Source organism: Triticum aestivum, chromosome 2A (genome assembly GCF_018294505.1).
Source record: "Triticum aestivum cultivar Chinese Spring chromosome 2A, IWGSC CS RefSeq v2.1, whole genome shotgun sequence".
NCBI classification, from domain to species: Eukaryota; Viridiplantae; Streptophyta; class Magnoliopsida; order Poales; family Poaceae; genus Triticum; species Triticum aestivum.
This window is the reverse complement of record NC_057797.1, coordinates 1,214,502-1,232,099: the sequence shown is the minus strand read 5'-3', so window position 1 is coordinate 1,232,099 and position 17,598 is coordinate 1,214,502. Positions and strand designations below refer to the sequence as shown.

The window sequence follows — 17,598 nt, the reverse complement described above, 5'->3', positions numbered from 1 at the left end:
TAAAGCGAACGTTAAGCGTGTGTAGAGTTGTATCGATGGTCGATAGAACTTAAAGGGAATATAAATTCTACCTTTAGATCCTCGTTGGGTTCGACACTCTTATTTATCGAGAAAGGCTACAACTGATCCCCTATACTTGTGGGTCATCAAGACCTTTTTCTGGCGCCGTTGACAGGGAGCAATAGCATGGGGTGAATATTCTCATGTGTGCTTGTTTGCTTTATCCCTAAGTAGATTTTATTTGTTGTTCTTAGTTGTTCTCTATCTGTAGTTATGGATATGGAACACGAAATACCAAAAAAAATAGGTGTACTTGCTACTCATGGAGATGGGGAACCTCCTAAAACCATCGATGCTCGTTATGTGAAAAATATTAAACACTACTTTGATAATCTTGGGAAAACCCCATTCAACTTGACAATGGGAGACACGTTGGATCGCGGGTCGCGCGCTACAGCCCGAAGGGGCGATGCAGCTGCGGCAGGTGGGTCGGGGCGATGGTGGTTGCCGCGGGCCGCGGCGAGACGGCCCGAAGGGGCGGCGCAGCAACGGAACCTGGGTCGGTGCAACCGCATGAACGGCTCAGGACGGTGGCGTTGACCGCGTGCCACGCTCGCTATGGCCCGACGGGGCGACGCAGCGTCGGTGCGAGGGTCGGTGCAGCCAATGGACGGCCTGGAGCGGACGGACTCGAGGCGGTGGTGGACCGCGGGCCGCGACACTACGAACCAAAGGGGCGACGCAGCAGTGACACGAGTCGGTGCAGCTGGGAAAGGAACCACGGGGCGGCAGTGCTGCGGTCCAATGGGGCGACGCAGCGGCAGCCTGTTGCTCGATTGGTGGAGGGGCGCGCAGAACTCGGGGACAATGTTCACGGGACCTGCGGAGGCGCATGCAACTGACAGCCAGGTCGGCCGGGGGCGTAGATGAGGCGGATCGTGGTGGTGAACGGGTGATCAAGCCGATCGTGTGAGAGGTCAAGGACGCCGCTCGGTGGAGGCGTGGTGGCAGCAGAGTCCGAGATGAAGCCGGCGATGACAGTCGACAGGGCGGCCGTACCGGCGCGGCGTAGATCGACGGGTGGGCCGGCGCGCGCGCGGCGGTTGTGGTTGGCCGCTGCTGGCGCGAGGTCGCCGGGTTGGGGCGATGCAGGAGTCCAGGTCGGAGCAGGGCGGTGACGGCTGGCGCAGGGCGATTGGCGGACCGCTGCATGGACGGCGGCTGGCCCTAATGGGTGGCCTCGGCGCGCGTGGCCACCGGGTCGAGGGAGAGGCCGGCTTGTCGCGCCAGGATCGAAGTAGAGGCGCACGGGGCCGACGGCGGCGGCAGGTGATGCAAACCGATTTTAAATCAAAAAACTAAAAAAACGCCGATCAAAGCGACCAACGAGAGAGAGAAAACCCGAACATGTTAGAAGGGATAGAGAGGGATTCTTGGAATCGTTGATGATGTATTGCTTGAGCCTCATAGATATATATATATATATATAGGGTCGCGCTATTCGTCACCCTGGGTGAGGAATAGTTATTCTTCACCCCTCCTCTATTTTACCATCAATGCACCGTAATTTTACGTTCCGTAAGTTTTGTTTTATTTCCGACGCAAAAAGGGACCGTAAGAAAATATATAATCGACGTAAAAAATATTTTATGTTATGTAAAATTACAAACATAAAAGCATAGTCTAAAATACACATAAACTGCAAATTTTCTTGTCTTATGATCTATATTTTTATTTTCTTATGTCAAATTTTACATAGTGAATCAATAGGAATGTAACTATTTGAATTCAAAATGTAATTTAATTATGAAATGATCGTAAGATTACCTCGGATGAAGAATTACGTATTGTGCACCCTGGGTGATGAATAGTAACACTATATATATATATATATATATATATATATATATATATATATATATATATATATATATATATATATATATATAAAAGTACATGAACTATTTGGAATACAAGACAAGCCAGAATATTTTCTAGTCTATCCTATGTTTCCAATACAATCACCTAAACGATGTATGAAACAGTAATCGTATCCTATATTTTCCTTGACTTCGTTCGCGTGTGTCGAGTAGTGTCCGTGTTGGGTGCGGTGTCCTACACCGGCCGTGTTGGACGGGACCGCCTTATGTCGGTTCAGCAGCCGGGTTTAAGTAGACATGTGCGTACCTTGTGTAACTACTACACCGTGAAATAAACAACAAATCACCAGACGAGCCTTTTGTCTCGATCGATTCCCAGCTTCCGACGCACTAGGCCAGATTCGATCGGCTAGCAAGAAATCCTAGGGCACTAGGCACCAATTTGGCAAGGAAACTGGAAACCATGGACGTGCTCCTCCCCGACGACGTGCTCGCTTGCATCCTCCGCCGCCTCAACCCGCGCAGCCTCGCGGCGTCCCGCTGCCTATGCAAGGCGTGGCGCGACGTCGTGGACGCCCGGAGCCTGCTGCGCGCGGACCTCCTCCCGCTCTCGGTCTATGGGATCTTCTTTGTGGAGGAGGTGATCCTGAGCAGCATGCGATTCTTCGCCCGCCCCCTGATGGAGATGGAGCACAAAATCGCCGTCAGATTCGACTACCTGGACGAGGACGTCCCCCGCCCAGACTACCACCATCTGGAAGTATTGGATCACCGCAACGGCCTGCTCTTGCTCAGGGACTGGGTGGTTAACCCGGCGACCCGGCAGTGCACGCCTTTGCCCCCGCCCCCGCCTCTACGCGCGGGGATGGAAGCTTTCTTTGACACCAGATACCTTGTGTTTGATCCCGCTGTATCGCCGCACTACCATGTGTTTTCGATCCCTAGAGTCTTGCGCAGAACTGTTGAGCTAACCAAATTCACCGACGAGACGGAATGGCCGCCATCGCCGTACACGCTCACCGTGTTCTCCTCGACAACACGGAGGTGGGAGGAGAGGTCTTTTGTTCGACAAGAAGGAGAAGCGGCCACACGGACTACCATAGCTGATATCAACTTCTCTCCTCGGAAGCAACGCTACGCCGTCCACTGGCGGGATGCGCTTTATGTGCATTCCCAAGACGATTCCATTATACGGTATATATGAGCTCAACCCTCCTTTTTACTACTATTAGGACATTTTTCTCTCCCTCCTCCATCACGGTTTATAGGGCATGTGCGTCGTTCTATATTGACAATTTAACTAGCTATATATGTATTATATCTAATGAAAAATATATCATTTGTGCAGTATAACCTTGTCGACCCATAAGTACCAAGTGATTCCATCTCCAATAGGACGTCAAGTGACATATCTAGAATCTCTCTACTTGGGGAAATCCATCCACGGCGTCTACTGTGCACTAATCTTTAATTTGGAGGAACGGCTACGGATTTGGCTACTTAATGATGATGAGGTACGCGGTCAAACAAAATGGGTGCTCAAGAATGACGTGAGCATTCAACCACTCGTGGGAATAACACATCAACACTTTGGCCTTCAAAACAATGGACTTTGGACTTTGCAAAACACTTCCTACGAACCAATGGCGGAGCAGAAATTTGAATGGGATCCTGACAGCGACATTACCCTTGAAGCTGAGGCTAAGGCTCCAATAGATCACTTTCATGATGATATTCGTACCCTAGGATTTCATCCTTACAAGGAGATTCTCTTCTTATGGACAAATTGCAAAAGAGTAGTAGCTTACCATTTGAACAGTTCCAAGGCTCAAGACGTGGGAAAGTTACCCGTACCATCGATAGAAACGTCTTTTGTATACACACCCTTGTTGGATGGGGAAATATTAGGAAAATAGTTAACATAGTTGTTGGCATCAAAGTGGTGGTATCAGTCAAATGTAAGATGATCCGTAACATATGTATACCGGAGTATCGGCGTTGACTAATTTTCTGTTCCCTACCTTTTCTTGTATTTTTAACTTAATTTATTATGTGTGTTTCCACGATGTTGAGCTTGCCAAGCAATGAGGAAACCATACTATCGGCGCCGTGCACCACCTCGTTGGTGCTGCTGGTGTTAGTCTAGGCTTTGTTGTGGCTTGGACGAACGAGTTATGAATCATCTTTGTGTGCACTGTAGTTTAATCAGCAACAGATCCTACACTAGGGGCGTGTTTGGTTGCTGGCATGGTCGTTTCTCGCACCCAACGGCAAGGATTTGGGTCGTTTGGTTTGCTGTCCTGCACGGAATCTTTGCATCGCACGAGTGTTAAAGCAAGCCAAAAGTTGGCCTTCTGGGAACGCTTGATCCCAGCGTTCTTGCAGGGCCAGGCCCTGGTGAGCCAAAAGTCGGTCCGCGCCGCAAGCGTGCGGAAAGGCGGGAGACGCCGCGACGCATAAATCCCCTCACCGCTGCTCTCCCACCGCTCACTCGCCCCTTCTAGAGACGCCATTCCCTATCTCCTCTCACCGACGGCGGTTCCTCCGCCGGCGGTAGATCGGATTACACCATCTCGTACTCTGTTGCCTCTCTCCTCTCAACGGCGTACGTTAGGAAATTGGCCATCATCTTCTACGCCGCCATCTCATTCCGCCGGGCTCCCTCGACGGCATCAATGGTGGTAAGTGCTCAATCATCCCACAATATTTGCTGCTATGGTAGATCTGTTTGTATCGGCACATTACATGTCTAATTTCTTTCATGCACGGTACTTTGTTAGTGCTAGGGCGGATTTTAAGCGCTAAGGTTCTTGTTTGTACGGCTAGTGTTCTTGTTCGTAGGGCTAGCGTTTTTGTTCTTCTTGTTCGTCATTCTCATATGGGGTTCATAGTTAGCAGATCTGGCACTAAATTCCTCAAATCTCTATTTATATTATACCGATTAGCCAGATTTGCAAGATTTTCCGATTTTAGTACTGTTTAGGGCCGATTCACACTGGGGATTTAGTAGCAGAACTGCTCGTAGGAGGCCGATGATGAATCAGTACCGTGTTGTATTTCCAAGGTGGGGTTTGTGAACCATGATGTCTGAACACAACTAGTGTTCATTCAACACGGTTCGCTTACACCATCCGTGGAGATCGTGCATGACTACTGCCACATGCAGTAAGTTTTCACGCACCATCTGAGGTTGTCTTTCCACATGCAGTAAGTTTTCGAATTTAGGATATGTTTGCAATTTTGCTGATGATTTAAAAGCAGGGTACAGATGAAGGGATGGCACTGTGGAACCTAGGTGCAAGATAAACGATAATTTTATCATGTCCGTTGGTTCCACAATATCAATTGTTCATTTGTTCTGTCCCCATTGTTCTATGAGGCAGCATTTCGTGTTAAATCTCTTGGGTCGATGATTAAATCTAGCCACATGGTTGTTTAAGGGGCTGGGGTTGGTGAACTTAGTGGGTTGCAACAACAAAGACCGTGTGCCTCTAACTTTGTTCAGTAACACTGACTCCCTTTCAACTACTGTGAACGATGATTCGGCAGTACCTTGTGGATTGTGGGATGACATTTATCCTACATTTCCCTTGGTACTGTTGCATCATCGTCTCGCAATTTGTGGGTTTATAAGGCATGTTTTAATTCTCGCTTACTTGTGTTTGTGCACCCTCTCTTTTAATTCCCGCATACTTGTGTTTGCGATGATTCAATTCTTTAGCACCATGTCTTTCGAGGGGACAATCTTGTACTCCCTGATGCCATTCAGATTGTTTTGAATTGGTTTGGGTTGTATATATTCATCTCCATTATCTGTGTGTGCTTCTCATATGAGGCTTCGAATTTTATTTACCATTTTTGCATAGACATATGATTTAATTTTGTGCCACCTTGATCACACCTTGTGATCAAGGGATGGCCTTTAGTACCTAGTGTTGTGCATGATCAGATAATATGCTATGCATGATCCCTCGGTACTAAGGGATCCTCACTTGAGTGCTATGCATGATCCCTGGTGTGTTATGAGGCATGTTTTAATTCTCTGCTTTCTTTTGCAGTGCCTTGAGGAGGAGGATGTGCAAGCTTCTTCCAAGATGCCGACGGGTAGGCCAATGCAGGTTAGCCACTTACATGACGACATTGGCCCAACGCATTTCTCCAAGATGATCATGTCTGCTAGCCTGGAGTATCTGCCAATTCCCAACGGCTTCTGTGGCTTCATTTGCACTATCCCGAGGACCATCACGCCGAAAACAAACACCGGATGCAGGTGGAAGGTGAAGCTGAAAGAGATTGATGGAAGGATTTCCCTCGACCAAGGATGGGCAGGCTTTGCCATTGCTCACCAGATCAAGATCGGCTACCTCCTCACCTTCGAAGTCCTCAAGGGTGACGTCTACAGGGTGACGATCTTCGACTTCTCCATGGTTGAAATCCTCCAGAAGTGCGGCCAACACGATCCTGCCCATGCATTGATCGACAAATGAAGGTGATCTGGTCATGTTGTTATGTGCTTGTTATGGTTTCGCTTTGAATGTGTTGATGTGCACTTGTTGGTACTATGTTCTGTGGTGCTGCTATATAATGCAGCCTGGTTATCCCTGATATTTCTGCTTACTACTTTCATATTGCTGCTTAGTTCTTTGTTCTTATAGTTCTCATATGAGGGGGTGACCACACCTCTTGAGAAAGTGGTTATCAGGCCACACCATATGCGATCAACCAAACGCAGTTTCACTTCTGCAAGGCATTGTGCAGCCAACCAAACAATGTGCACGAGGTTTAGCCAAAGTGCCAGAAATTAGCATTCAGGCAACCAATCAAAGTGTCTAACCGGGCCCAAACCCAATCTCTACTCAGCCTGCCCCGGGGAGAAAAATCGAGAAAAAGGAAATAAATAACAACGTGAACCTAACACACTCTAGACGGGGGGAGCTCCTATATGGCGACCTACACGCTAGGTAGAAGTCAGGCGCGAAGGAGCGGCATGTTCGTGCAGACGTAGATGGGCTCGCCCATATCATTGACCGAATCTTGTTTTACTATTTTCGGTTGTTTCTTTCAATTTGGAACGTTCGAAAAGTGGCGTGTAGGTCCTACTTCGAATTTGAACAAGAAGCTTTCTTGATGTCTTCCGTGCAAAAGAAAATTGTTTGTTTTCATTTTTTCTGTATGTTCCTACTTTGAAAGGAAAAAATGAATTGAACAAAAAATGTAGAAAAATAAAATCCAAAAAATGCAGTGACTTTGATGTCAGGGACTCTTTTTGTTACTGAATATTCTAAAAATGTCATACAAGGGATCAAATATCATCTTTATCCATTTTCCTGGACTATCATAGTTTTTTGTTGAAAATGTCTTCAAGTAGTTGTTGTACCTTATTTATTAAGCAGAGGGAAACAAAACTGTTTGTCAGTGTATTGAAGCATCTGCAAAACACATAATGAAAAAAAAACACTTTTAAATTGCAAAGAATGGAAAATGATCTGAATGTGCTAACATTTTTCCCTGACCATAAAGTGCTACTCCCTATAGAATTGAACATTTATATTTTTATTTAAAGTGAACATTCCGTGTTGATCGTAATTCAAAACATAAATTTCATCCATTTTAAAAGAACTTTATTATATAAAAGCATTCCAAAAGAGTTATTGAAGGGAAATGAATATAGAAGGTAGTCAGATGTTTTGATGAAAATAAAGCACAAATGTATGACAGATGTTTAACACAGAGGTAGAGAGCACAAAAATTACCTAATTTATAAATTAATGGTAAGCAGGAGAAAAAGATTATATGACTAGTATTCCTGCATTATAGATCACTACCTGATGGTAGTTGTCAAACTGTTTCCTTAAGTTGCTCATGTCGGAAGCCCTGTTCCAAAAATATGTGTGAGGAAATTAGAAAAAAAAAGTTTTGGAGCTGAAAATGTTGTGCCTGTATGTCATGTTTCCTTAAGTTGAAACCAACTAACAAATGAGCAGTGAAGAACATTTAAAACAAAATGTGTTGTATTACATATTTCTGTAGGAATGTTTTCAACACGTCGATTTGAATTTCATTGTGACTGCAAGTAATAAGTTCATAGAAGAATTTATCTCGTAGTGCTTGTATGTCAGTCTGTACAAACCAAAAAAAAGTATTCTTGAGAATCCTTGCGAAGCAGTTGCTTGTAGAAAAAGTAGTTAATGCCGAAAAAAGTATCACGGCGGCGGGCGATGCAAACCGATCTTAGATCGGAAAACCAAAAAGGAAAACACCAATCAAGATGACCGGCGAAAGAGAGAAAAAAACCTGGATCAACAGATCAGGGAAAAGACTCTCTAGGGCAGCCGGTTGACACACCGGCGGACGAACCCTAGGTACGGGTGAGGGAGTCCTGGATTATGGGGTCCTCGGGCGTCCGGGCTATGTAGCATGGGCCGGACTGATGGGCCGTGAAGATACAAGATAGAAGGCCTTCTCCCATGTCCGGTTTGGGACTCTCCTTTGCGTGGATGGCAAGCTTGACGTCCGGATGTGTACTTTCCTTTCTCTGTAAACCGACTTTGTATAACCCTACGCCCCTCCGGTGTCTATATAAACTGGAGGGTTTAGTCCATAGAGGCTATCACAAATCATATAGGCTAGACATCTAGGGTTTAGCCATTGCAATCTTGAGGTAGATCAACTCTTGTAACCCCTATACTCATCAAAGTCAATCAAGCAGGAAGTAAGGTATTACCTTCATCGAGAGGGCCCGAACCTGGGAAAACATCATGTCCCCTTTGTCTCCTGTTACCTTCAATCCTCAGACACACAGTTCGGTACCCCCTACCCGAGATGGGCCAGTTTTGACACCGACATTGGTGCTTTAATTGAAAGTTCCACTGTGTCATCGACGGCGGGATTGATGGCTCGCCTGTCATTAACGACAGCATTACCTCTGGAGGGGCCCTAGCTCCTGGACAGGCCCTCCAGCTCGGCGGTTTCACCATGGGCGCCTGCATGGCCGTTAAGCCAAAGGCAGCCCTAGAAATCGCTAAAAGTCGCCTTTGCATCGGACTTGAACACCCCGAAAAGATGGATCCAACAGATGTCTCGTCCTTAAACGAGCTACTAGATCGCATCGCTGCCCTGGGAGTTGCAACGGACTACGATCGGATTGGGCTTAAATCTGTTCAGAGGGAAATCAGGTCCCCGCCGATCACCCATCTGGTAGCGGTCGTGGAGGAACAAGCCGAGGAATACTTCTCCCCCTAAGTTGAAAACAAGCTATGTTCGGATTTCCGAGTCCTGCGAGCCGGATACCCAGCTTCGTGAAGAGACGTCATGTCCTCCGAACACAACACCGGGCATTGAACCCGATGGCCGCCAGGACATGATACTGGGCCAGCGACCTCGCAAATTCTTCAAACTCCAGATGCAATAGTGGGTCAGGGTTCGGATTTTAACCCGCCCACCCACCACAAGCAATATTCCCCAAGCAATTCAGGTCCTCCAGATGTATGTGACCTCATGTACGTACGACAACAACCTCAGGAAACGGTGCATCACTTCTGGGCCAGGTTCCTCCTTGTTAAAAACAAGATTAAAGATTGTTGTGACTACGATGCGGTTTCAGTTTTTTGCTGCAATTGTATGGGACGAGGGAATCCTCAATGCCCTCAACCACCGCCACATACTGCACTTTGCAGATTTGGCACACATAGTACATAAGTACTGCGCAATGGAAAGCTCAGACAGCCCGATGGGATCCTCCTGCCTTCAAGCAGCCTGCTGGACGGGCAAAAAGGATGCACCCTCACGGGCCATCTGATCATCACCTCATTGACAAGAGAATCAAATCCTTCATAGGACATAGAACCGTCATGGATGCATGGCTCGACAGGCCCTGTCCAATACACACTACGCCGAATACCGAACCAACACACAGCCTTCGGGCATGTTGGGTACTGATAACCCACAAGTATAGGGGATCGCAACAGTTTTCAATGGTAGAGTATTCAACCCAAATTTATAGATTCGACACAAGGGGAGCCAAAGAATATTCTTAAGTATTAGCAGTTGAGTTGTCAATTCAGCCACACCTGGATAACTTAATATCTGCAGCAAAGTATTTAGTAGCAAAGTAGTATGATAGTAGCGCTAACGGTGGCAAAAGTAACAGTGATAGTTTTGTAGTGATTGTAACAGTAGCAACGGAAAAGTAAACAAGCGAAGAACAATATGTGAAAAGCTCGTAGGCATTGGATCGGTGATGGAGAATTATGCCAGATGTGATTATTCATGCAACAGTTATAACATAGGATGACAGAACTAGCTCCAATTCATCAATGTAATGTAGGCATGTATTCTGAATATAGTCATACGTGCTTATGGAAAAGAACTTGCATGACATCTTTTGTCCTACTCTCCCGTGGCAGCGGGGTGCTATCGGAAACTAAGGGATATTAAGGCCTCCTTTTAATAGAGTACCGGACCAAAGCATTAACACATTGTGAATACAGGAACTCCTCAAACTATGGTCATCACCGGGAGTGGTCCCGATTATTGTCACTTCGGGGTTGCCGGATCATAACACATAGTAGGTGACTATTGACTTGCAAGATAGGATCTAGAACTCACATATATTCATGAAAATATAATAGGTTCAGATCTGAAATCATGGCACTCGGGCCCTAGGGACAAGCATTAAGCATAGCAAAGTCATAGCAACATCAGTCTCAGAACATAATGGATACTAGGGATCAAACCCTAACAAAACTAACTCGATTACATGATAAATATCATCCAACTCATCACTGTCCAGCAAGCCTACGATGGAATTACTCACGCACGGCGGTGAACATCATGAAATTGGTGATGGAGGATGGTTGATGATGACGACGGTGACGGATTCCTCTCTCCGGAGCCACGAACGGACTCCAGATCAGCCCTCCCGAGAGAGATTAGGGCTTGGCGGCGGCTCCGTATCATAAAACGCGATGAATCCTTCTCTCTGGTTTTTTTCTCCCGAACGTGAATATATGGAGTTGGAGTTGAGGTCGGTGGAGCTCCAGGGGGCCCATGAGGCAGGGGGCGCGCCCCCACCCTCATGGACAGGGTGTGGGCCCCCTGGCCTTGATTCTTTCGCCAGTATTTTTCATTATTTCCAAAGATAATCTCCGTGAAGTTTCAGGTCATTCCGAGAACTTTTGTTTCTGCACAAAAATAACACCATGGCAGTTCTGCTGAAAACAGCGTCAGTCCAGGTTATTTCCATTCAAATCATGCAAGTTAGAGTCCAAAATGAGGGCAAAAGGGTTTGGAAAAGTAGATACGACGAAGACGTATCAACTCCCCCAAGCTTAAACCTTTGCTTGTCCTCAAACAATTCAGTTGATAAACTGAAAGTGATAAAGAAAAACTTTTACAAACTCTGTTTGCTCTTGTTGTTGTAAATATGTAAAGCCAGCATTGAAGTTTTCAGCAAAGATATGACTAACCATATTAACAATAACACTTAGGTCTCATGTTTACTCATATCAATGGCATAATCCACTAGCGAGCAATAATAATAAATCTCGGATGGCAACATTTTCTCAAAACAATCATAATATGATATACAAGATGGTATCTCACTATCCCTTTCTGAGACCGGAAAACATAAATGCAGAGCACCCTTAAAGATCAAGGACAGACTAAACATTGTAATTCATGGTAAAACAGATCCAGTCATAGTCATACTCAATATAAATTAATAGTAATGGACGCAAATGAGAGCAGTGCTCTCTAACTGGTCCTTTTTAATAAGAGGGTGATGAATCAACATAAAAGTAAATAGATAGGCCTTTCGCAGAGGGAAGTAGGGATTTGTAGAGGTGCCAGAGCTCGATTTTTGAAATAGAGATAAATAATATTTTGAGTGGCATACTTTCATTGTCAACATAACAACCAAGAGATCTCGATATCTTCCATGCTACACACATTATAGGTGGTTCCCAAACAGAATGGTAAAGTTTATACTCCCCCTCCACCAACAAACATCAGTCCATGGCTTGTCCGAAACAACGGGTGCCTCCAACTAACAACAGTCCTGGGGGAGTTTTGTTTGTAATTATTTTGATTTGATTTGCTTAGAGCACGCACTACAAGAATCTTGTTAATCCATGACAGATTCAATCTGTCATAGAACAGTGAAAAACCGTCAAGGAGGGAGGTCCATGACGGATTTAAGATCCGTCATGTATATCGCGTCATAATTTGACAACTGCACCACCATGACAGCTCCTAGCCGTCACCGATCAGTCCCAGGCCCGCCCAGGCCCGGTCCTCTGTGACAAACTAGTCCGTCATGGATTTACATGACATTGTACCAGTATATGTACCACACATGGCACCTACGTGGAGCTAGTGTAGATCTGACATGGCATCCTGCCCTATTATTTATGTCCAGCCAAGCCATTACCCCATTTTTATTATGGCGGTTTAGTGCATTTTTTATAAAGCCCATGATATTCATCCAACCAAATACAACACGAACCAGTACACATAATCAATCAAGCATTCATAACACAAGTAGTTTCCATTGAACATGCCAATAATTTAGCCATTTCATAAATTTCTATTCAATTATTTCACTGAGTAAAGGCCTTTTAAAATGTGCCCAAGAACACATCCAACATCAGTTCACATGCCCTCAATAACCAGATTACATCAACAAATATACAACATTCTACAGACCCTCTTAATCATCAACTTCACCTCTACAGCTTCACCTCTACAGCTCAAACTTCCTTTGCGGCTCTCACCACCAAGGAAACCTGTAAAACAAAATGCTTCTGTTACAAAATGGCAAGTTGATTACAACAACAACAATGGTAATTATTGTCATCTGAACCATCTTTTTTATTTCACATGATTTGGATGTCACTCATGAGCTGTTGACAATAAAGGGACAAGGTAAAGAGACAAGTTATTGTTTCTGGAAAACTACTTGCAGTAAAACTACCATGGTTATGAACTAATTATGTGTATTTTTTCTTATGTAAACATATACACCTATCTATACGTGTGAGAATATACCTTAGGTGTACTATATTATCAAGAACAACGAAGTTTACTCCATATTACGAAAATATATTTTACAAAGAATTTAATGAAACTAATTCTGTGGTGCAGATGTTAATATATAGCTTCATATAAATTTGGCCAAATTCAATTAATTTAGAATTGAGGAAGCAGATTATAAGTAATAGCATTCAATGGTAGAGAAAACAAGAATCAAATGAAATGTAGACACTTTCAAAGTCACACTGCACTTAATTTTATTATTATTATATTTAGAATTGGATAGAGCAAATCAACCATACCTAGAGAACTTATATAATGGGCTATGACAATATGATCTCTACCAGTAATGCAAGAAATAACAACCAGGCTGGAAGTAATGATGAACGTAAGAGCTATGCAGCCAACGACAGTTCGCATAACATTCCAGGGAAGTATATCTAAACTATTATAAATTAGTTATGATTGAATACGTACTCTGGTGTGAGCATGCAGCAGTGTCTACTGTTGTTGATAAAGGTCCTTAAGAATTGATACACCTAGTTCATTTGTCTCCAGCATAGCTCTTCGTCTCTCTTTAACTCTGTCAGTGGACTGATTCGGTTGTCATATCAACCTTACTCACTGATCAGTGGACACCTGAGCCAGGAAATAATCCCCAAATACAGCATAAGTACTAGAAATAGCAAACATCGAGAACTTTGAGACACCACTTAAGAAATCAGAACAAGCATAATAATGCTGCATTAGTATATACACTTCACATCACTAGAGAAATATGTCGGACAAGGAACATTGTTTCCACAATACAGAAAGACAAAAATGCTACGACTTAAAACGACATCCAGTAATATACGTGCTAAAACAAACATCCATCAATACATAAAGTGGATAACTCCCTTTTCCGGATATATCAAATAGCCTTTTGGAAGTGATTGAACCCGTACAAAATTCCCTTTTATTAGGCAGTAAGAAGGGGTACAATTCTACTTTTCTCTTTTGGTTCTAGAAAGATACAAAAATGCACATCAGAATAGCAGATACGATTTTGTCGTAAGTTCTAAAATCTTACAGTACCTACAAACTATAGAATAACAAAGTATATACGCCAAAAACAGTGGCATCAGTGACAAAAAATATACATGATGAGGAGAACTACAAATTTAATATATTGCATAGCTTATGTAATTACTTATAGTCATTAACGTACAAGCCGGATCAAGACACATTTGCAGAAAAAGCTGAATCAAGACACATGAACACCAGGAGATGGTCAAATAAAAAACATAGGAAAATAGTTATATTATATTCAACATATCAATTGTTATGCAAAGATTTTGAAAAAAAATGAGGTTAATACAGCAATCTATCACCCAGAAGTGTTAGACCTTGGCCAAACATTTTCCCGTCCATCAGCTGCAGAACTTAAACCTGAGAAATGACAGTGTTAAACAACAAGGCATGAAGTTCAGTACATAATGAATAACAGAGGTCAGAGATGCTGGAAACATGAGACATGCTACGATAAGTACGGTACTTTTCCAGTTTGATTAGGCAACCTCTTTTCAGTATGCATCGATCATCCACTAGGTTAACATATGCATCGATCATCCACTTTTAGCGTTATATATCATTTTTAATTAGGCATATGCTATATTCAGTGGAGGTCAACAATAAAACATATGCTACAGGACCAATTTTTTTAATCAAGATTTTGATCTGAGAACTTATATTCTCAGGTCAAGAATAAAACATATGTTCCACTGATCATCCACTTTCCCATGTCTCGCCCTGCACATGGGCCAACCTCTTTTCAGGCAGCGAAAAATAATTATGCATCGATCATCCACTAGGTGTCCAAGATCATGTTATAAGTTCTCAGAATAACTCAAAATAGTTGCCACTTGAGAGTCATCAATACCAACAGCAGTCAACTAAAACTACGGCTACATGATTGTCCATGTAATTTTAATCAAACCAAGAAAGCATCAGATAGTTTACTGACTATAGCCTAATTTGCTACTGTACTATAAATGTCATACAACAGGGATAAATATTGGGAAATATTATATCATGAGTTCTTGACGGGAAATATCCAAAATCAAGCCGAGGAGGGAGGCAGAGGTAGCAGTGCTCACCGGAGAGGATTGTAGGCATGGCAGCGGTTGCAGTGCAGGCCAGACAATGCCGTCGTGCGACAGAGGAGGTCGCCATAGGAAGAACGTCCGCGCCGGTGACACGGCAAAGGGGGACGGGCTCTCCGCCGCCCAGCCCAACGCGCGCGAGTGCATAGAGCTCAGGGGTGCCATTCAGGAGGAGGAGATGGCGCGAGGGAGCGCAATGTACGACAGAGAGGAACCGCTGGAGATGCGCCGGTGACGGACACGATGCTGCAGTCGAAACCCTAGCCGTGGGCTATGGGTCGTGGACGAGCACCGGAGGCCGGGAGCGGCGGATCCAGTCGTACTGGGGAATAGATGGGTCGGGGACGAGGTCGTGAGCGTGCTGCGCAGTGGTGGACGTCGCCGGAATCGGCGGGCGTTGGTGGCGGCGCACGGATTCGTATGAGAGAGAGATGGGTCACGAGAGGGATGGATGGGTGGGGGTTGTGGCAGATCTAGCAGCCACCGGAGATGCGAGGTTAGAAGTGGGGAGGGCCGGCGGCGAGCTGAGAGAGGAGGCAGGCGGCGAGCTGAGGGAGGAGGGTGGGGGCGCTGTGTGGGAGACGATGTGGAATGGGAGGCGGCTGCGGAGGAGGGAGAGGGGGCGAAGAGGAGCATTTTAGGGTTAGGTTTTTATACGGGGAACAATTAGTCGGGCTTTAGCGGGCTTCAACGGGCTTGCGGGGCTGTACCAACAAATCCATGACGGTATCTGAAGACGTCATCAGAAATCCGTCATGGACTAACAGATTTCTTGTAGTGATGGGACTGGGCATCCCGGTGACCAGCCATTTTCTCGTGAGTGAGGAGCGGAGTCCACTCCTCTTGAGAATAACCCGCCTAGCATGAAAGATACAGACAGCCCTAGTTGATACATGAGCTATTCGAGTATGCAAAACAGAATTTCATTTGAAAGTTTAGAGTTTGGCACATAAAAATTTACTTGGAACGGCAGGTAGATACCGCATATAGGAAGGTATAGTGGACTCATATGGAATAACTTTGGGGTTTATGGAATTGTATGCACAAGCGATATTCCCGCTTAGTACAAGTGAAGGCTAGCAAAAGACTGGGAAGCGACCAACTAGAGAGCGACAACAGTCATGAACATGCATTAAAATTAATAAACATTGAGTGCAAGCATGAGTAGGATATAATCCACCATGAACATAAATATCGTGAAGGCTATGTTGATTTGTATCAACTACATGTGTGAACATGTGCCAAGTCGAGTCAATCGAATCATTCAAAGGAGGATAACACTCTACTATACCACATCACAATCATTTTAATAGCATGTTGGCACGCAAGATAAATCATTATAAACTCTTAGCTAATTAAGCATGGCATAAGCAACTATAATCTCTAATTTTCATTGCAAACATGTTTATTCATAACAGGCTGAATCAAGAACGATGAAGTAATCATATTTACAAAAATTAGAGAGGTCGAGTTCATACCAGCTTCTCTCATCTCAATCAGTCCATCATATATCATCATAATTGCCTTTCACTTGCACGACCGAACGATGTGAATAATAATAATAGTGCACGTGCATTGGACTAAGCTGAAATCTGCAGGCATTCAATAAACAGGAGAAGACAAGGCAATATGGGCTCTTGGATAATTGAACAATAATGCATATAAGAGCCACTTCAACATTTTCATTGTGGTCTTCTCCGATCGACCCCAAAGAATAGCAAAGAAATAAAACCATTTACACGGGAAAGCTCCCAACAAACAAAACAAGAACATGAAATCTTTTTGGGTTTTCTTTTAATTATTACTACTACAGCATGAAAAATAAACTAGCTAAAAGCTAAAACTAATTTTTTTATTTTTCTTAAGGTTTTTCGAACACACAAGAAGAAAGCATAAAAAGGATAATAAACTAGCATGGATATTATAATGAAAAAGTATGAGCACCGACAACTGGCACGAGTGTGTGAATATGAATGTAATGTCGGTGAGAAATACGTACTCCTCCAAGCTTAGGCTTTTATCCTAAGTTGATCTATGCCCATGGATCAAAGTTGTAGTTGGGGTCGTACTGAGAAGGAGCCTCGGGTTGCCACTGGTTGGCAATCTCCTCCGGATCCCACTGGTAAACAGACTATCGTGAAGGATCAAATTGTTGTTCCGGCTCTGGCTTTGTAGCTGGTGTGGGGTTCTGGTAGGCATGAAATGCCTCCGGCTGAACAAGGTACTTGCCTGTAGATAAGTCAAACAAAGAAGGAGCAGGCAAAGTAATAATCTCAGGGTGAATTTTATCAAATATCAGTTTGTACTTAAGCGTCTTTTACCTATTCTTAACGATAAAATCATGTGGTACCATACTCTTATAGTGTAGAAAAACAGGAGGCAACAACTTTTCTTGTTTCTCATAATGCCTAATAGGTATGTTAAAATGTGAAGCGAGGCGCGAGGCAAAAATACCTCGCAAGATGGGGCCCTTCGTACGGTTAAGATTTAACCGCTTTGCAACAATAGCGCCCATACTAAATGTGTCATCACAGAACAAGGCA

At 44.2% G+C, this 17,598-nt stretch overlaps 1 protein-coding gene across 1 annotated transcript; it reads left to right on the top strand.

Annotated features, from left to right (window-relative positions):
- Nucleotides 1-2,217: 2,217 nt before the first annotated feature.
- On the top strand, nucleotides 2,218-3,946 carry LOC123184130 (uncharacterized). The gene is made up of 2 exons (XM_044596310.1): nucleotides 2,218-3,074; nucleotides 3,229-3,946. The coding sequence occupies exons 1-2, from the start codon at nucleotides 2,344-2,346 to the stop codon at nucleotides 3,794-3,796; spliced, it is 1,299 nt and encodes a 432-aa protein (XP_044452245.1). The 5' UTR covers nucleotides 2,218-2,343; the 3' UTR covers nucleotides 3,797-3,946.
- Nucleotides 3,947-17,598: the final 13,652 nt, after the last annotated feature.